At 41.7% G+C, this 21,272-nt stretch overlaps 1 protein-coding gene across 1 annotated transcript in view; it reads right to left on the bottom strand.

Moving 5' to 3' along the window:
• Positions 1 to 21,272, bottom strand: part of LYST (lysosomal trafficking regulator) — a 3,825,950-nt gene that overhangs the window by 2,132,922 nt on the left and 1,671,756 nt on the right. Inside the window, exon 22 of the mRNA XM_044075805.1 lies at positions 16,569 to 17,268. Within this exon, the coding sequence (XP_043931740.1) occupies positions 16,569 to 17,268 (700 nt within the window). The remainder of the gene's footprint in view (positions 1 to 16,568; positions 17,269 to 21,272) is intronic.

The following is a 21,272-nucleotide window of genomic DNA, read 5'->3' as shown; positions in this document are numbered from 1 at the left end:
ACATTTATGGAACAGCTGGCCCAAGTCAGGTCTGAAGCAGCTGTAAAAAGATCTTGGCAAGCGGAAGGAGCTAGAAAAGGCACTCTTGAGTTGAGAGATATCCGAGTGATCCATCAATGACACTCCCTTTTGATGAATAGCAAGAAAGGACTTGGGAGGTTCAGAGGGTGACAATGTTGCATCCAGACTGATCTGAGACACCATTAAATCTTCATCTGGAGTTTGGCCTAAGAAATCAAGGGGATGGTGGAGGTTATAACATTCAGGGCCTTTCAATATCTCTCTTGTTGAAAACACATCTAAAGGAAGAACAGATTGAAAAAGTAAGACTGTCACTGACCAGGAATTGAGCATGCAACCCATAAACATCAGATCCTGGGATGGAATCCGATTGGATTTAACATCTAGGGCAAATCCCAGAGAGAGAGGAGGCAGCTTCTTGTAAAGTTCAGATCTAGAAGGAGCTTCTTACATGTAGGAGCCTGAAATGGCAATATGTAAAATTCTTGGTGTCACAAACAGCCCAAAGGACAAAACACAGGACTGAAAAGGATATTCTGAAATGAGGAACATTAAAAACGTCTTGTGGTCCTTAAGGACTGAAATATGCAGGTAAGGATCTTTTAAGTCCAATGCAACCAAAAAGGTTTGGGGCAGAATCATTAGAAGTAGAGTCTGCAGACTGAACATTTTGTATTTCAGGACTTTCATAAGTAAGGAACAAAAGTAGAATGGGTCTCTATTTTCATTCTTTTCTGGACAGCATGAAAAGTCTTGAATAAATACCATTTCCCTTTTGATGAAAAACAATCAGTCCGATAGTACCCTGTAGAAATAACTCCTTCAAAACTGGATGAATTAAACAGAGCTGACTTAAAGGCACAAAAGGGATGTCTAATCAGTGAGGCAGTCAAAGTCATGAAATCCTATCAGCACGCTGAATGACAGAAAGAATTAGTCTGTCTCTTGTGATTGATTTCAAGCTGAAATGGGTATGAATTCTTGACAGAGAGGTTAAAGGTATACAGAGTTGAGAAACCAGAAGCAGACAGTCACAAAATGTCTGGTTTGTTAAGAAATGCAGGGAGGGTGTACCCTTTAAATTCCTTCTCAGGTCTGTATTGAGATCTCATTTTTTAAATATCATTTACCCTTTTCCATGGCCTTTTGACCTTTATGAAACAGAAGGACAGTCTTGGAAGGCTAGTTCTTTTGAAATCTAAGGTCAGGAAAGAGAAATAAAAGTTAGTGCTCACCACAACTATGCATCTGTGTTGTCCAGTTTCATTTTCCCTCAACGAATGGGTCTCGGATCTGGCTCAGCCGCATTTCCTTTAGACATTTGAATCTGACTCTTGAGCTCCTCCCTTTACCCATAATGCCTCAGAGCCCTTTAACACCTCAGATCAAGTTTGCTGCTCAATAAGGAAAGATCTGTAATCACCCACATAAAAGAAAAAGGATACAAGAAGAATAGGGGTGCAAACAGGAACAGTGGTTCCTTCCAATATGCCTATCAGGTCACTTGCAGAAGAAAAGGTGGGGGGGGGTTAATAAAAATGGACAACACAGATGCATAGTTAGGGTGAATGCATAACTTTTATATCTGATGTTGTCATTTTCATTCCATCCTCAATGAATGTGTCAGAGTCCCCATCTACAAGAACTATGGCTGGCCTTCATGGAAGGATATTCCAGAGTATTGCAGAACCAAAGACAGCTCTGCCTCTGGACAAGAAAGCAGATGATGTTGCCATGGATCTACTGCAGTGAGCTTTTGGAGTTATTGGCAAAAAAAAACCTCATTGAGTATAAAGAAATGAAATACGATCTGTTAACCATTTTGCTAAGGTAACTTTGGAAATTGGCTTTCCCAATCTACCGAGGGCAAAGGAGATGGACAACTAATCAGTTCTTTTAAAAACCTTTGCCCTGTGAAGATAAAAATGGAGCTGTCTATACACATCCAAGAGATGAAGCATGTATACATCTTTATTAGAAAAATTTGTGAAGAGCACAGGTAAATTGCTGACTTGATTAATGTTTACCTCCAAGTCTACTTTGGGCAAAAAGGAGGGATTAGTACAGAAAGTGACTATCTTTGTGAAAAATAAAGTAAGGCGTTTTGAGGAGAGCGCTTAGAGTTCAGAAACTCACCTCGCTGAAGTGATGGCCACTAAAACGACAGTCTTCCATGAAAGAAAATTGAGATCAAACTTAGCCAAAGGCTCACAGGAAGGATGAGTCAAACACTGCAATAACAGTGTAAGATCGATGGTTGGAGTATGGTCTTTAATTGGAGAAGCAAAAAAAGATACCTTTAAGGACGTCTTTGTATAACTTGGAAAAAGCTAGATGGAAAGCATTAACTCCAGTATGACAACTAGAAATGGCTGCTAAATGAACATTGATGGTGGAAAAGCTAGCCCCTTCTTGAAAAAATGAAGCAAGACAATCTAAAACAGCAGGAATAGGTGCAGCAAAAGGATCTAGTTTTCTCTGATGGGCCCAATAAGAAAATTTCTTCCATTTGCTCTTGTAGATTTTTCCAGTGGAGGCTTTTTGGGAAGAAAACGAAATCTTATGAACCAGAGAAGAATGCATGGGCTGTTTAGCCATCATTGGAATTGGAGAAACCATGCAGTCAACTTGAGTCCTGGAATGTCCGGGTGTGCCATCCCTGTGGGATGACAGATAAGATTTGGACTTGGGTCTAGTGTCCAAGGAGGACACAGAAGATGAGACCAAAGGAAGGAGAACCACATTTGACAAGGCCAATAAGGAAGCAATGAGGATAACCTGCTCTTCAAACAAAGTGCTTTCTGAAGAAATTTGGGGATTAGAGGTAAGGTGGAATAAGTGTAAAGGAGACTGGAGGGCCAAATGTGAACTAGAGTATCTCTTAGTGTCTGCCAGGGAGGGATTAGGGTAAAGAACCTACTCTACTAGTAGATGAGGGGTGAGCGAATAGATCACAGCAAAGTTGACCACCTCAATGGAAGATCCTCTCCGCCACTGCTTAATTGAGACCACTTGTGAGGCTTTAGAATAGTCCTGCTGAGTTTCTTGGCTAACAACATTGGATTTCCCTGACATGTGAGTTCCGATAAGAAAATGGTTGCAAAAGATCGCCCACTGCCCTGCCACGCTCTCACTGTTTCTCAACAAATGGGGAAGGACTGGGCTCCGGGTCTTTTTATTAATGTACCAAACCACTGACATTGTCTGTTTGGATAACAATTCTCCCCAGAGGAAGGGAATGCTGGGAAGCCTGCAACACAGGAGGACTGCCCTCCTCTCTAAGACACTGGCAAGTACATTGGTCTTTTCTGGGGGCTACGTGCCTTGGATTGTCCAGTTCATGAAATGCCCCCACCCCAAATGGGAGGTATCCATGGTTACCATGACTACTGGGGTGGAAACATGAAGGAGTGTCCCTAAAACACTTTATTGGATTGTATCCACCAAAGCAAGGATTCCATGCAATCCCAAGAAAGTTTTACCAGATAGGACAAAGGCTGTAGAAGAACTGACCACTGAACAGCTAGAATCCACTGAAGAACATACATATAGAAATGAGCTATCGGGAGCAAGGTAAGCCATTGATCCCAAGGCTTTAAGAACTAGTTTTGCTGGGGGAGAAGAGTGTGGAAGAATCTGTTTGACCTGCAATCTTAAGGACAGTACTCTGTTTGATGGAAGAAAGGGCAAATGATTGATGGTGTCCAAATGAGCTCCTATAAACTCCATAGGTTCATAGGTTAGTACTAAGCTAACTGCCCTTGCGAGCCATTGTAAGCCTGGCCAATTATCCCTTGTGAGACTCAAACCCTGCACATTGTGTTTGTAAGGCAAACACCTTAACCATTAGGCCACCCTCCGAACCCAAGACTTGAATGGGTTGAAGAAGGGACTTGGCATAACTGACTACGATCCCTGACTAAAGTAATTAGAGTAAGTAGTTCCTGGCCTTTTCCAGGAGATATATAATTGAGGCAGTCAGGAGCCAGTCATCTTGATAAAGAAACACCCTGCATCCAAGCAGTCTGAAATGAGCTGCTACCAATGCCGTGCACCTGGTGAACACCAAGAGGGCTGTGGTTAGACCAAATGGCAGGGCTCTGAATTGGTAATGACTGGCCCCCAACCGAAAGAGCAGGCATTTCTGGGAGCATCATTTCACTTTGATGTGACAGTACACATCCTGGAGATAGACAGAGCAAATCCAGTAATTCTTCTGTAGACGGAACCTGTGACCACCTGGAACTTGGGGTTCTTTACAGGCATTCTTTACAAACTGATTTAGATTGCTGAGGTCCAGAATGGCTCTCTGGTCCCCTGTTTTCTTTGGCACTAAAAAGAACCTTGAGTAAGTTCTGAATCCACTCTGGTCTGGTGGGACCTCTTCGATGATTCTTTTGTCTAGCAACCTTTGAACTTCTAAGGCTGCTAACTCCTGCCGACTGGGTGGAACATCTGGGAAATTTCTCCATTTGGACAGTGGGATTTGCAAAAAGGAATGAAATATCCTCTGAACAGTTTTGCATCCAAGTGTCTTTTGTGACTGATAACAAGGCTTCTGGGTGCAGAGACAAGAGCCACTGACTGCCTTCAGAGAAGAGCAGTCTGGTAACCCAACAGGAGCACTGAAAGGGTTTAGCATACAAAGAATCGCGAAACCACTGGTTTTGCAAGCCTCCTCTGCTGTGAGGGCTGCATCTTCCATTGGATCCCCCCCACCATCTCCTGGGGGAAGTTTCCCCTCATGAGTCTTGAAAAAGAGTTTGTGACTTTTGGAACACCATCTTTTTACCTCTGTGCTGATTACTGGAGAATGACCTCTAAGAGGTAGAAAAATGTATTCTCAAGGCAGAAAAGGAATTCCCATCTTGTTCACTAAGGGACAGCATTTCTTTTACTGTAGGGCCAAGCAAGGAAGATCCATCAAAGGTGCATTGATGAAAGAAGAATTAAAAGACTCTGAAAGTCACAAAATCGCATCCAGGCATGCCTCTTGATGGTTATGCCTGAACTCGCCACCTGTGAGGAACCTTCTGCTGCATGAGAGATTAACTTTATGGATGCACCTGAAACTGACTGGTAACCCAACAGGAGGTGGCCAGCTGCAAAGAAAACTGTTTTTGTTCCCCTGCCAACATGAATGTCAATACACCAACTAGGGGTGCAAACATACTGGACCTGGTCATCATTAATATGGCAGAGTGCTGCACACCCCCTAGTTCAATATCTTCTCTGGTAAGGTCAGACCACAAAATGGTCTCCTTTGAAGTAAAAAATAAAACTTGGACTCCTAGCTAATCCTGAAATATTCAGGAAATACTCTAAGGCTAACGTCCTGCTAGTAAGTGATAACCTGGCAAAATTCCAAGCCCCCATAAGCCCAGAAAACACTACTGCCTATGCAGAACAGTTCACAGAAACCCCATACAAGAATGTTAATAGCTACGTTGAGGCAGCTGTACCCATCAGAAAGAAGTACAGAACTAACTCAAAAAACAAGCCACCCTGGTAGAATCATGAAATCAACAGGCTGTATAACAGAAGGAAGAAAATCATGGCAAAAATTAGGAGGTGCAGCACCCAGCAGGATAAAAGCACTCTCATGAAACTAAACAAACAACTCAGATGACAAATAAATTCGCCTTCCCAGGTCAAGGACAACTGCAAGGCATTATTTAGCTGTCTTCAACCTCAAAGGCAATACAGAATTTTGTGCAGAGCTCACTGTAAATGGAGCCACCTACACTGAGACAGAAGATATAGCAAACCTACTGGCTGACAAATTCAGCTCCAGCTTTACCCCTCTCTCTCCCTCAACCTTCCCTCAGGAAATACCATCACACATAACTCCTCCTGCTATTACTAGGAACAGGTCCTTAATGCTCTCTCTGAGGCCAAGAACACTGCCTCAATGGGCCAAGAAAATATCCCAAGAAGCCTTCTAAACAGCATGAAACATGATCTATCAGGCCCTCTGGAATTGCCTTTTAACTGTAGGCTTCAAATAGGCTTCATGTCTCGTGAATGGAGAACAGCAACAGTCATCCTTCTGCACAAAGGTGGTCCATCAACAGACCCTGGAAACTACAGACCCATAAGTCTCACTAGTCTTATAATGCAAAGCCATGGAAAGAATTATCATGGAAATGATCAATAACGATATAGTAAACCTCCAGACACTGGGCCCAACCTGTTTGGTTTCATCAAAGGCAGGTCATACCTACTCAACCTAGTGAACTTCTTTAAGAAGGTCACCAAAGCAATGGATAAGGGCAAAATGGTTTACACTGCATACCTTGAACTGGTTAAGGCAATTGAAAAAATACCCCAACTCAGGCACTGCTGACAAACTCAAGAGGATAGGTACATACCTGTATGGCAGCTGGTGGATAACCAACTGGCTCACAGTCAAGATCCAGGAAGTTGAAATTGGGGAGTTCACCTCTACAAAGAGGCCAGTCTCAAATGGAGTCCCTCAGGGATCAGTCCTTAGACCAATCCTTTTCAGCATTTACTTCTCTGAAGCCAAAGCCAATGTCAGTAGTTTCTGGCTGGCTAAATTTGCAGATGATTTTAAATTAGGAGTCATCATTAAACCCCACATCGACACAGAAGTTCTCCAGAAAAGGCTGACACAGACAACCAACTGGTAAAAAAACCATGGACTAAATCTAAATGCCAAGAAATGTGTAATAGTATCCTTCGGAAAGTCATTCACCCTGGTAACTAACATACTGACAACACACTCCTTAGAGATTACCCAGTAGTCAGGGACTTAGGGACACACACTAGACAGTAATCTAGTCCTTGACAATCATGCGTCTACATTAGTGAGGAAATCATTCTATGTTGTGCAACTTATAAACAAAGGTATAGAATCTAGGTCCAAGGAAGTCATTGTTCTACTGTATTCAGCATTCATCAAACCTATCATTGAGTACAATACCCCCTTTGGTATGTACCTAACTAGGTATATCCAACAAATGGAATGTCCACAGAGGTTCTTCATCAAAAGAATACAGGGAATAAGTAAAATGTCCTATGCAGACCTCCTCAAGGCCCTATCCCTATATTCTGTCTCCTACAGACTGTTGAGGAGAGATCTATGTCTGGTACACAGGGCATTGTCAGACCCCACTCTAATGGACCTCCTGCATATCAACGGCATTGTCAGACCCCACTCTAATGGACCTCCTGCATATCAACAAAACAAACAGCACCAGAATTACCTGCTCTAAAGACTTAAACCTTGCCTGTGATATAAATAGGACCTGTTGGAGAGACAGGTATGTATCTCAGAGACTACCCTGTCTCTGGAACAGGCTCCCCATCCATGTGAAGTAGAGTTTCTCCCTAACCCAATTCAAGTGTAACTTGGACAATTGGATGGGCAACACAAAATTCATCCCTGACTTGGTACCTACGTCTCTAATGGACACTGGCAACCTGTAAGTGGTTCATCTCCCAGGCCTCTGCTCGTAAATGTTTCATCCCAAGCCCCTGCTTACACTTATCAAGGGTACCAGAACTTGTCAGACATATGGGATGCATACCTAAGCTTAAAAAGGTCCTTGTAGTCATTAGCCTAGTAAACACCTATGAACCTATGGATCCAGAAATAGACTTTGATAGCTCTTTAATCAAGTCTCTCTGCAATCTGGTGAAATATGCCAAGTAGTTAATTGACCATACGGCAAAGGTCGCTGAGTCATAAATATGCTTTCCAAATCTGTCCATCACCCTAGACTCTCTGTTAGGAGGATGAACAGTAGAGCTTTGTTCAGCTAGCTCTATGGGGCTGCCATCACAACCATGGCATCCCCTAGAACTCCTTTACTCTAATGAGGTCTGTCCTTGGGCAGAGCAAGACATTTTTCAGGGTGATGGGGAATGGATTCCACGGTATCCGGTTCCTTCCATGCCCAGAGATGTATGAGATCTATAAGGTCATGGGTCGAAGGGGAAACCCAAGACATAGATGGGCTGGATATGAAGGCATCTACGAATCCCAACTCCTCCTGGGAAGGGTGATTGGAAGACCATCCACCTTTCTGGCTAAGTATCTGTAGGATGTCTCCAAAGGAGATGTCTTCTGGTGGAGATTTTGGGGATCCCTCTCCTTCATCGAAGTCAGTGTCTTCAGTTCAAGATTCCTGAGGGTAATCTATGCACCTCCTTTTGCACGACCTCTTCTGGGGACCTCTTTGGTGGAATGATCCGGAAAGGTATTGAAAGACAGGGTAAGTTCTGTGCAGGAACTGACTGGAAGTTCGTATGGGAAGGCTGTCCAGGAATAGTAGGTTGATTAGGCTGAGAGCTTTGATCAGAAGGGGTGTATGGTGGTAGGACCTGAAAATGTAAGAGTAGAATGAACTCTCTGGTGAGAGAAAGCCCCGTCCACCACCACGAAGGCAAAAGGACTGGGAGAAGCCCTCACTGGAGCTGAAGATCCAAGACCTGCTAAGCTCCGACCCTGCCTAGGCTCCTGTTGCAAGGGAGGAGTCAAACCAGACCTGTACAGCACCACGGCTCGGAGGGGAACTGACAGCTCTAAAAAACTCAGAATCGGAACCATCTCCCAGGATCAGCCACCGATGCTGCAGTTCAGAGACTCGTCCTGCTCTAGTGGAATTGGCGTCAAATGAGTCAGGAATGCAGTTGGAGTTGAAGATACAACTGTCTTCAGATCAGACATACAGCCTCTTGGAAATCTCAGATCCGAGGGTTCTGAAACTGTTGGGCGGATTGGAGAAAGAGAAAGAATGGGATGAGAAACAGGCTGGAGGCTTATGGATCTGACGGGAGACAGAGACAGTAAAACCCCCAATCTGGATCTGAGCCCTGAGGAACTTCCTCATTATCCTATCTACATCTGTTTCGGAAAGACTTATGGAAGATCTGATAGATGACGGTGTGGAAGGAGGATGTGACATTCTTTTGGGTGTCTCTTATAAAAAATAGGATAGGAGCTGAGGGGAATAGATTCTGTCAAAAAATGAGGACTCCGAGGCCTAGGAGGCTTGAGTGTCCCCATCATCAGATCTGATTTCCTAGGTTGTTTAGCAGGTGGCTCCGAAGCACAAGCAGGTTTTGCAGACCAGACAAGAGAGCGTTTTATGTGCTCCCTGGACTCCAAAGATGACTTTGACTTCTTAGTTGTGGGTTGGGCCTCAGAAATAGCTGTACAAGAAGGAGCACAAGTAAGCAATAATCCCTTAAGTACTAACTTGTTCCATCTATCACGTAAAGCCTGAGAACTGAAACCTGCACAGATCTGGCAAGGGGTTTCAAGATGGCTGCTCCTAAACAATATACGCATTCCCTGTACAGGCATCGGAGTTGGGTATTTTATGTACACAGGAAGTGCATTTTAAAAACCTGTTGGCTTTTCAGTCATTTTAGCAAGAAAGTAAAGAGCTAGAAAATGTTATTTACTAGTAATAAATTATATATGTGGTATTATTATTACTTTTGAAATTAGAAAAGAAAAAGGAAGGACACCAAAAATGGTATCTAAGAAAACCAGGTAATCGAAATTTAGCAAACAAGTAAAAGGTAAAAAGATTACCAGTAATATTAATGAAAGTACACAAGATGAATGGGTAGGAAGAAAAAGGGTTTTAAACTTAGCAAGAAAACTGAAAAACTGGAAAAGGGAGGAAGGGTGAAAGATAAAGAAAGAGTATGTCTACAAAAATATAGAATGTTCTACTTTTACTCATGAAAAATTTAAAAAAGCTTGAGATAGTGCAATCCACATATGTAGTGGAGAAGCAGAAAATGAGATCTGAGGTATTACAGAACTCTAAGGCATTATGGGTAAAGGGAGGAGCTCAACAGTCAGATTCAAGAGTCTAAAGGAAATGTGGCCGAGAAGGATCTGAGACCCATATGATGAGGAATGAATGAAAATGACAACATCAGACAGATGTGATTAAATTCCTTCACTATTTTATCTCGCTCCTGAAGGTTCTTAAAACTGTCAGTAGCAGCAAGACCCAAGAGAGAATCCAAGATTTAGATTTAACACACTTAACAAAAGACTGGAGCCTGTGCCAAGTAAACCTCCTCAAAACAGAATCAACAGCAGCTACTCTGGTAGAAGCATCGAATGCACCATAGCTGCATTTAATAGAATGCTTTGCAACCTAGGCAGTAGCACTATGCAAAATAATGATAAAGCAAAAGACTTGCTATCAGCATCAAGCTCATCCGATTCCCCCAAGACAGTTAACAAATATTTGGTCATATGTGTCTGGTAATTAACAGCTCAAAATGACAAAGTGGAAGATGTGTTAACCTTCTTTCCATATTTACCAATAGTCTTACTATTTTCCTCATTAGAAATGGCACTGGAAGAGGGTAAGAGTTTAGCAGGTTTATCAGATTCTAGGGAAATAACAGCAGAGTCATAGGAGGGTCTGTTATATAAAAATATATGGGTGTCTTCCACTTTATACAACTTATCAGGTTTCTTAGAGGCTGAAGGCTGGGTCTCAGGGTTCAGTGAAGTTGTGATGAACGGATGTTGTAAAGCCTCAAAAGGGTGGGATCAAAAGTCTACTATCTAAACTGTCAGAGTTTGTAGGCTCGAATGAATGAGAGAGCCCTTTTATTACCTGAATAGGTCCATCCTGTGTGGTAACGTACGGTAAGCATTCAGACATTTCTTTCTTGAGAAAGTGCTATGCTACAGGTAATGCAAGGAGGCAAGAAAACTTGCTAGAAGAAAATATTGTACTATAGAAAAGATTTTCTAATTGGTGCCAAAAGAAAGGACATAACCCTTAGCTGGGTATTCAGATCATCTCCAAATATTTGAGTGAGTTCTTTAAGGCAGGGCCAGCGTACTTCTCTAGATGAAAAAGAAGGGGAAATCAATGTTGATCGGGTCAAAAGAAAGTCACCATCACCATTTCTGAGTTGTCCTTCTGAACCTTCAGAAGGATAACTGGAGTGAGGGGAAAGGGAAGGAAAGCATTAAGGAATTTCCCTTTCTATGAAATTGACAGGGTGTTCATTTTCCATGCTTTCCTGCACTGGATTCTTGAGCAGAACAGTCTAAAGTGTCTATTCAGAGAGAAAGACAAGGATTTATCTGGGGAGTCTCCCAATGATAGACTATCTACAGTAAGACCTCTACGTCTAGCATCCATTCATGAGGGTCTGGCTTGGATCTGGTCAGATAATCTGCCATTGAGTTTATCTCTGATGTAATGTAAACTGCCTGAAGTAAAACATTGCGGTTAATAGCAATATCACAAGCCATCATGGCTAACCTGCAGAGATGGTGGGAGTTTGCTTCCTGTTTGTTTATACACCACAAGACTGTGGTATACACCACATGAATATACTACTGTTACTGTCATGACATGTTAAGCTCCCTGTGATGAGAGGTGGTGAAGAGTTTCTACAGCAAAGAGGGTGGCAGTGTTGTGTCCACATTGACTAGAGGTACCACTGAATGTTCCTCCTGTGGAGTCTGGCAAATGAATAATCTGTATTGCTGATGTCAGGAACCCTGGGGATCTCAGACTTTCTCTTCCTGATGCCATTTCTAAAACCAAAAAGAATTGAAAGTAAGAAGTCAATTGTACTTTTTCCTTAGGAAGAAAGGCCATTACGCAGGAAGTGTACAGCTGACATCATACAAACACCCGATTCTGAGAAGATTGTAGGATGGATTTCTACAAGTTTACAGTAAAACCTAGGTGAAGAAGCAAGTCCATTGTGAAATGTAGATTCTGTAAGTTTTTTTTTTTCATAGAAGTAGCCTGGACTGAAAGGTTTTCTAAATGCATCTATATTATCTTATCAAAGTTTCAGAATATCGAATCTGATATGGTCGAGACCATATCATTGAATTCTGAAACATCGAAAGATTAAAAAAAAAAAGCCTAAAAACAAAAATAAATAAAAACTTACCTTTGCAAGCAGGGGGCAAGCCCCCCTGAACCCCCCATACCCTCCCTACTTAAATATACCAACTCCGAGACCACACTACACTGAACTAAACGGAAATCTCCCCTTACAGAGATTTCCGTTTAAACGTTTGATGTTTTTTGCTTTTGCTAATATGGTGCCGACAATATCAGCTTCGATATTGTTGGCCTTTGACAACTTGAAGTAGACCCTTCTAAATTAGGGTAGATATGAATATCTTGGAGTCTGCAGAATGCTGCCACAGAATTAGGCATTTTAGGAATACTCTTGGAGCTGTAGATAGACCAAATGGCAAAACAGAATACTGAAAATTAAATCCCAAAGCACAAAATCTTAAGAATTTTCTGTGAAGATATGCATCCCTTACATCAAAGGTAATCAGAGAGGCTTGAGGAAAGATCATAGGAAGCAAGCTTTGGAGAGACATCTTGACTTTTAGGATTCTTAGGAAAGTGTTTAGGGTGCCTAAACTAAAAATGGGTCTCTATGTGCCATCTTTTCTTCATATGAGAAATAACCTGTAATAAAACCCATATCCTGTTTGGTTAGACGAGACTGAGTATACGGTCCCTTGATGTAATAATTCTTGTTTTTGGTTTGAGGAGGGACTTGGAGAATTCATTATGTAACCAGGGGGAGTTTCCAAGACGGTTTGTACTTGTTTTTGATAATGGTGAGTACCAAATATTGGATTCTATCATGCTACAAAGAAAGACACTGAGAGAGTCTTCCTGAAGAAAAGAAGGGGTTGGCCAAGATGGAAGAGAGGGGGACAGAGAAGCAGAGAGGATGGCAATTCAAAAGTCTGCCAGCAAAGGATCTTTAGGGCCTTTGAGATTCTGGCTTTAAAATTTCCTGCTACTTTTTCTTTGTGAATTTCCTTTTTGCTGTGACTTTTGGCTTTCCAGCTTTAGAGAGAGAACTCCTCTGGAATTTTGGTACAGGGAAGAAAAAGAGCCATTCTAAATTCTGCATAATTTCCATCCCCTTCCCAATCCCGTGACTTTAATAAAGTTTCAGCAGAAGCTGGACTAAAAAGATTGTTCTTGTCCAAAGGGGCACCTAGAACCATAGCTTTTATACCACCTGGCAAAGATTGTAAGCAAAGCTAAGAGTACTTCATTAGAACAGGACTGCTACCCTCTGCCCTGAAAGAGCCAAAATCAGCATCACAGCCACACTTTATTGAATGTTTTGCTATCTATGTAGCAGAAATAACTACAGACAATAATGGAGCTTTATTATCGGAGACAGGAATATCAGAAATTACCTTGTTCATGTTATCAAAAATAAAACATTTGGCTTTGGTAGTTTATGGCACTGAAAGAAAGAGTTTATGAGGATTATGCTTTCTTTCTGTACCTATCCAAAGCCTAACTGCCCTTATCATTAGGAAAGACACTTGCAGAAGGAAGGAGTTTAGAGTAGCTTTGTCTGATTCAACTGAAATCAAAGCAGGGTCTGAGGAAGGACTCCTGCACAAACATTTATGCGAATCTGTGACTTTGTAAAACCTACCAAGTTTTTTTTAAGGTTCTCATGGCTGTGATTTAGGGGTTATGGATGCAGAAAAAAAAAAAAAAAAAAAAAAATATATATATATATATATATATATATATATATATATATATTTATTAAAGTATCCAGCATAAGAAGAATAGCTGAAGGCTTTGGGACCATCCATGTTTAATAGATCACGTGGACTTCAGAAACCAGGTTACCTTCCCACTGGAAATGCTGCATCATTTAAAATATTTTCACCACAGGATAATTATTCTAAGGGACATGAGAAAGCATGTTTTCATTCTCTGATTGAAATCCAGTAGAAGAGTGAATCTGGGAAGAATAAGCTAAAGAGTCCACATCTGAATCTGGGCTCATCTTCTAAAATAATATCCTTCCTTCTTTTCAGGAGAAAAGGGGTGAAATTGAATTGTTGAGGTTTTAGAGACATAATTGTACGACTCCTGTTGTGGATCAGAGGGAGAATGAGTAAAAGGGGAGGAGATATGTTTTGTCTTCGGCTTTCTTTCCTTTTTTTTTAAGGGCTATCAGCAGACAAAAGGCTAAAAAGTGCAGACTCCTGATGTACCGCTATAAGGGCACCCAGGACATCCTTGAACAAATATCTGCAATATGCAATCATATTCATCACAACTCACCAGCCAGGATTCTCCTCTTTGTGGTCTAACTAGCTGCCTAATCAGTTGGGTGAAACGTGCCTGAATGCTGCACCTTGCCAGCCTCCAGCCAAGTCATCTGTGAGCTCATATGTGCCAACAGAAATGTCAGACTCCAACTGAAAAGAAACTTTCAGTAACTTGGGCTTCTTAACTTTTTTACATGAATGCTGAGGGACATCTGAGAGACAGAGATTCAGAGGCCAACCCTACTCAAATTAGTTCCTTAAGACATTGGTTCTCAAGGCAGATCTTTAGAGAACCTAGGTGAAATTTTAACAGTCTTAGGGACAAAAAAAAATGTAAAAACAGAGCATTCTCTAAAGCCATGTTCTGGGTCTAGGTAGAATAAACACTTAGTCTGATTGTCCTTATAGGGGATCTGCCGACTGCAGTCACATTTCCCTCTTAGTCAACATGAAATAGCATAATTTCTGTCAAAATATAAGTGAAGCAAGAAAAGTCGCAACAGGGATACTCATCTACTTGGAACAAACAGAATCTGGCATAGGCTGTACAGCTAATAGACTGAGGTGAAATATATAACAATTTTTGACAGGCTGGCAGTAAGAAAGTTTTGAGGGACTTCATGCCCATAAGTACACCTCATATGTACCAGCATGTAATCTCTTGTATATTGCATAGGTCAGATGTACATCATGAGAGAAAGGTGTCACAGCTTTGGTACGCTGGCTGGATTGGGCGTACGACATCTTTAGCAGGATACCTCCCATTAGTAAGCAATACTACAACCTCTCATCCCCCCTTAAGAAAATATATAATTGGGGAGGATGGGCATCATGTACATGGTCCGAGATGGGGATTTTTAGGCTACAGGAGAGTTACCAACTAGGCGGAGCAAATGTGATGACAGGCTCCACTATCCACAAAATCAGCTCATTCATGCCCCACTGCTACTATAATGGTAGCCTGCTAATGGCCAGTAAGGCATGCTCCAGCTTCCAGCAGAAGGTGTCTCAATTACATACAAAGCCACAGTCACTCTACCTGGGATGGGTGAGCTTAAGTAGGCTGTTCATTCCCACTTTCACCCAGCTTCTCCAGTGCACAGCCTGTTATCTGAACTCTGATCATCTGGGTCAGACAGGGCTCCAGCCCCATGTGCCACTCAAAACAATAACTACATTTTAAACCCAAGAATGAGTACTCTTTAATCTGCTTTATAACTTACACAAAAATTGCCGTCCTTTTATCAAAGGCCAAACGAGAAAGCTGCAACTGTTACCAGACTTACTGATAATTGTAGTTCTTTTCATGTGTGTCTCACAGAGATTTTGGCAGTGAATATTTTTGTCAACAGCTTTTCTTGACACTTACAAAAATTCTAATAGTGTATTTCTCTGTCAACAGTCTTCCTTGACGTACAAGGTGGGAAGCATCACCTGATCCTTAACCACAACAATGACAAAACATTTAGGCAGTTAACTTAGTTTTCCTTTCTTATGTCAGTCAGGAAGCAGCAGAAAAATGTTTCAGTGAATGTGACTTGACTGGTGGTATGTGACAGGTTACAGTTGTCACAATCATTCTGTTTGAGGTAACCAAGCACATAGAGCTCAGACTCCTGCACAACAGTTAACTCACTTAAAGTCAACAAGTGCTTTCTACAACCAAGTATCGCTGCAGGTATGAATTTTGTGGCTCACTTACTTCACAATGAGAAATACCCCTGCAGTATATTCAGAGAGGTAACATCCTGAATACTTCCGAACTGTTAAGTCAGCTTTTCTGCTTACTGAGTAAGTGGACAAGAGCAATGACTTGTACATAATTAGCACCTCCTGAAGTTCCTTGCAGTGAAGATTCAATGAATGAAAAGCAGTATGGCTCAATTAAATTGCATGTCTTTCTGTATCCCCATTTTATAAGATGCTGCTGCACTGGATACAGCCTTTACTGATCTTGAGAGTTGTAGACACAGCACATTCCTATGGACAGATGTTTCACTCTTTGGTACATAATATGCCAAGTCCCTTTTTATCTAACAACCTGAGCATCTAACATTACAGCAAAATGTTTGAAGAAAATCTATGTACTGTGATCATTAAATAAATTTGCGAGCTTCGCTTCTCTGGTCTACAGTCATCACAGGAAGGGATCAGTCTTTTGAAAGGAGATTCCCATTACCATCTTCTATATATATTGTAGGTACACATAAATACAAACAGTTTATTATTTTAAAAAAGAAACAAAGATGTACATACTCTTATAAGCTGTGACATGTACAGCACTACCCTGTTAATCACTGTGTTCCACCTCAATCACATCTGTAGCCTTTAAATATAAATGTTTGCTCTGCTGAAGTTCTTACTACTAAATAGTGAAGTGCATTAAATATAACAGCTTTACACCTCCCTGCTGTATTTAAGTGGACCAATACTGAAGAAAAACAATTGTACATACCTGTCACTGTCACTCTCTGCTTTGCCAAAGGCTTTTTCATAAGCTGGAGAAGGAGGAAAACTATCCCAGTCCACAGTCAGTGAACTCCTATCCACAGTGCTTGGCCAACGTGAAAATGTCATTGATCCAGTAGGTGTAGGAAATGCTAGTCCCAAGGTAGCACCACTACTTTGGCTTCTCTGAAATGAGTAAATCCCTTTCAAGCTGTCAGGTCGTTGTACCAGTTCATCTGCTGCATCACCTCCTTCTACTACAAATGTGTTGGATGCAACTTTCTCAGATCTGATGTTCTCAGTGTTTTGCAAAGTAACATCTGCCTGCTTACTCACCAAATCACAAACTTTCACATTCAGTTTTTCTGCTGGAAGATCTTCACAGGACTGGGTATCAGAAAGAAAAGGTGATTCACAAACTGTCTTCGCAGACTCACAGCTGCTTATACAAAGATCATCATTAACTCTTTTAAGTGTATCTGCACTTCCCAAGTTACTAAGGTGCTTTTGATGTAAGCTGATACTGTTCACTCTGCTACTCATTTCTTCTCTCAAATCACCAAAGCTGCTATTCAAGCCTTCTGTTAAATGGCGAATGCGCACTTTTGGAGAACAAGAAGGTGAAGTTGGCAAGCTTTTGGAACACTGCCTGTACAAAGGTGAGGAAGATGTCTTCCTCTGGGAAGAATGTAAAACAAAGCCTTTTCCTAAAAAAAAAAACAAAGACAGCCATTACATTTCAAAATAATAAAATCAACTTAACAGAGCAATAAACTGAGACAGCAAATACATTTAAATGAAATAAAACAACTTAAAAGATTCATAAATTGCTATGCTGACTAACTTGGTAAACCAAAACAGCAGCAGTGCCCTGGATATATATATCTAAAGAGTTTATGGCCTGAAAATACATCCATAGGATTCCATCCGTGTCACTGCTGGACAGGGGCATCAGGTGCCGACTTGTCTAAACATAGACTAAACTCTTGGCTAGGCTTATAACGACCTCAGGGCCAATAACCTAGTAACTTCCTATTTTTTTCTTAAGGCTAAAAAGTAATGTTTTCTGAAAGAGTATATCCTATTTTTCACATATGGGAGGGGAAAAGAGATAAGAAAAAAACAGACAGCAATCAGTATAAGTAGGAACATAGGATTCAGCATGCACTTTAGCATGGGTAACCTTAACTTTAGGTTAAGTAATGTTTGATGGTGCATCTGTCGATTTGGGGCACTCATTCTTATCTGGAGGGTTAAACTTCATTTTTTGAAGATGTACACAGTTTTGTGTATTTGCTCTAAGGTAATAGGTTATGGGGGTGTTCTGAAAATGACTTTTTTTTTATTTAAGGGATATTACTAAAACAAAATGTCTTGAAAAATGTGACATATGTTCGAATGGGAATGTCAAGGAAAGTACAGTTGTGTACACTTACCATGAATGTAGATGTTCGAGTGTATTCACTGTTGCAGTCATTACATTTGGGGGTAATCTGCTGGCAGGTTGCCCTCAGTCGGCCTGAATTCCAAAGTCTTGGGTCCTGCGTCGGTTGCTGTCTTCTCTTCCATGACGTCAGGTCATCAGGGGTATAAAACATGCAGCCGATGCCATTTTCTTTAGTTTTTCTTGCCCCCGATGTCAGGTGCCCCAAAAAGGTAGCAATATTATAAATATTTATATATATATATATATATATATATATATATACATGCATCAATATAAAGTTTACCTTCATCAACAAGCAAATACACCACATAGGTTGTAGAAGATAGAGAAGGAAAGATAAACTGTAGAATGACAGAGGGATGGCGGGAGGGTAACTTGGACTGCAACAGTGAATACACTCGAACATCTACATTTATGGTAAGTGTACACAACTGTACTATGTTCTTCGTGTTTCACTGTTGCAGTCATTACATTTGGGTAGAATCCCAAAGCTATGGTTGGGAAGCTGGAGCTAAACAGCATTAGGTGAGGCTATAAGGCCCTGCAGCACTGCAGTGGCAAAGCCTGCCATGGACTTAGAGTAGAGAGGCAAATGGTAATGCTTTGTAAAGGTGTGAACAGAACTCCAAGTAGCAGCCTCTAGAATGTCCTTGGTTGGTACTCCTCTGAGAAAGGCTGCTGAAGTAGCTGCAGCCCTGGTGGAGTGAGACCTAATGCTCTTGGGGCACAGGTTTGCTATGGTGTAAGTAGCAGAAACGGATGCAATGGCTTATCCACTTTGAAGCTGTCTGCTTTGAAATAGCCTATCCTTCTGATCCTGCAGCATATGACACTAGTAATTGCTCAGTTTTTCTTAGAGCTTTAGTCCTGCTCAAATAGAATCTTAGCTGTCTGTGTACGTCCAAGGAATGCAGCATTTTCTCCCCTTTGTTCTGCGGATTTGGATAAAAAGTTGGCAGATGAATTGCTTGGTTAAGAGCCACACTGGAAACGATCTTAAGCATAAAAGTAGGATTTGTCCTCAGAGACACCCTGTCTGGGTAAAATATGATAAAAGGCTCTACAGCCATGAGGGCCTGTAGCTCTGAAACTCTTCTTGCTGAAGTAATTGCTAGCAGCAGAGCAGTCTTCCATGATAAGAACTTTATATCTGCGGTAGCAGCTGGTTCAAATGGAGGCAGGGTGAGCTTTTCCAACACATAATTGAGGTCCCATGCAGGTAAGGGTGATCATCTAGGAGGCCTTAAATTTTTGGCTCCTCTAAGATATTGCTTTCGTAAAGGATGAGAAAAGATTGGTGACTCTGTATTTTAATGAGCCGAAATGGCAGAGGTATGGATTTTGATTGATGAGAAAGATAGGCCTTTGTCAAGCATCTCAGTTAAGTATTGTAATATCTGAGGAATATGTGGTTCTGCTGTATCAGTTCCTTGTTCTTGATTCCAAGCACAGAATCTCTTCCATTTGTCAGAATAAGATGTTCTAATACTAGGCCTTCTGGCTTCCAAAATGATATCCAGCTTTACTGAGAGGTGTCGTTTGTATGATTACAGGATTAGCCATTCTGCCAGGTTCAGAGTCTGTAGTTGATTGTGCAGGATCTGACTGTTTTGCTGGGACAGTAGTTGTGGATTTTGAGGCAAGGTCCAAGCTGTGTATTGGGACAAGTTCCTTAGGATTGGGTACCAGTATTGGCGGGGCCAGTCCGGGGCAATTAATATCATCTTTGGCTTCTCTTGTCTGACTTTTAGGAGGACCTTGGGTAGAAAAGGCAGAGAAGGAAAGGCATAAACTGATAGGTTTTTCCAACTGAAGGATAGGGCGCCCACTTTCCATGCTTGTCTGTGATAAGTCCTTGTGCAGAATCTTTTCAGTTGATAATTTTGAGGAGAGGCAAATAGATCTATGTCTGGCTCCCCGTTTCTCTGTTATCATGCTGAAGACTTGTGGATTTAGTTTCCACTCGTGAGGATCAATAAGGTTTCTGCTTAAATTGTCTGCCAGAGTGTTTTGTCTTCCTGGCAGGAATTGAGCTTGAATATGTATTTGGCAGGTCAAAGCTGTGTCCCACAGTGCCATGGCTAACGTGCAAAGGGGGTATGAGTGTGTGCCCCCTTGCTTGTTTATATACCACATGACTGTGGTGTTGTCCGTCTTTATCAGTAGTTGTCCTGGATGAAGTAAGTTCTTGAAAGCTGTTAGGGCATTTTGAACAGCTATCATCTCTTTCTGGTCGATATGTAGATGCATTTGATTTGGTGCCCATATGCCCTGAATGCATCTTCCTGCCATGTGGGCCCCCAGGCATAATCTGATGCGTCTGTTGTTAAGGTTTGGTTGGCTGGGGGGAGAATGAAGGGCCTTCCCATGTTTTGATGACAGGCCTTTGCCCACCATAGAAACTCCTGTTGCAGGCAGGGAATGTTTCCAGACTGTGTGAATGCTGACTCCATAAACCTTTTAGGTACCACTGAAGTTTCCTCATATGCAGTCTTGCATATGGAATTAGTAGGATGCAGGATGCCATGAAGCACAGAGCCTGCAGAATTTGTCCTGCAGAAGACTGGGTTTTTGTTGTCATCAGTTTGAAGTAAGTAGTCAGTTGCCTTTGTTTGTCTGGCATGAGGTAAGCCATCTGGGCCGTTGTATTCAAGCTTGCACCCAGGAATGTTATCTTTTGAGAGGGTACCAGTTGTGATTTCTTTTCGTTTATTGTGTACCCTAGGCATGTTAGAAGCCTTTTCACAAACGCCAGGTGTCGTAGAAGAGTGTCCTTGTTCTCTGCTTGAGTGAGACAGTCGTCCAAGTAAGGATATATCTGAATACTTCTTTGTCTGAAAAATGCAATTACTGGTGCCAGGCACTTTGTAAAGACCCTGGGCACAGTAGATAAGCCAAAGGGCAGTGCAGGGAATTGGTAATGCAGTAAGCCAGCCTAGAATCTGAGGTATCTTCTGCACGACTGTCTTATTGGGACATGCAGGTATGCCTCTTTTAGGTCTAAAGTCACCAGCCAAGCATTCTTGCCCAGCATGGCCAGAAGCTGTAGCAAATTGAGCATTTTGAATTTTGGAATGTCCAGGTATGTGTTCAAAATCGATAAATCCAGTATTGGCCGCCAGGCCTTGTCCTTTCTGGGTACCAAGAAAGTACAGTTGTGTACCTACCATAAATGTAGATGTTCAAGTCTATTCACTGTTGCAGTCATTACACTTGGGTTATCCTGCAGGCAGGCTACCCGCAGTAGGCCTGAATTCCAAAGTC

The sequence above is a fragment of the Protopterus annectens genome, chromosome 1.part1 (assembly GCF_019279795.1).
Source record: "Protopterus annectens isolate FY-2018-M chromosome 1.part1, PAN1.0, whole genome shotgun sequence".
In the NCBI taxonomy this organism is placed as follows: domain Eukaryota; kingdom Metazoa; phylum Chordata; order Ceratodontiformes; family Protopteridae; genus Protopterus; species Protopterus annectens.
This window is presented reverse-complemented; position numbering and strand designations above follow the sequence as displayed.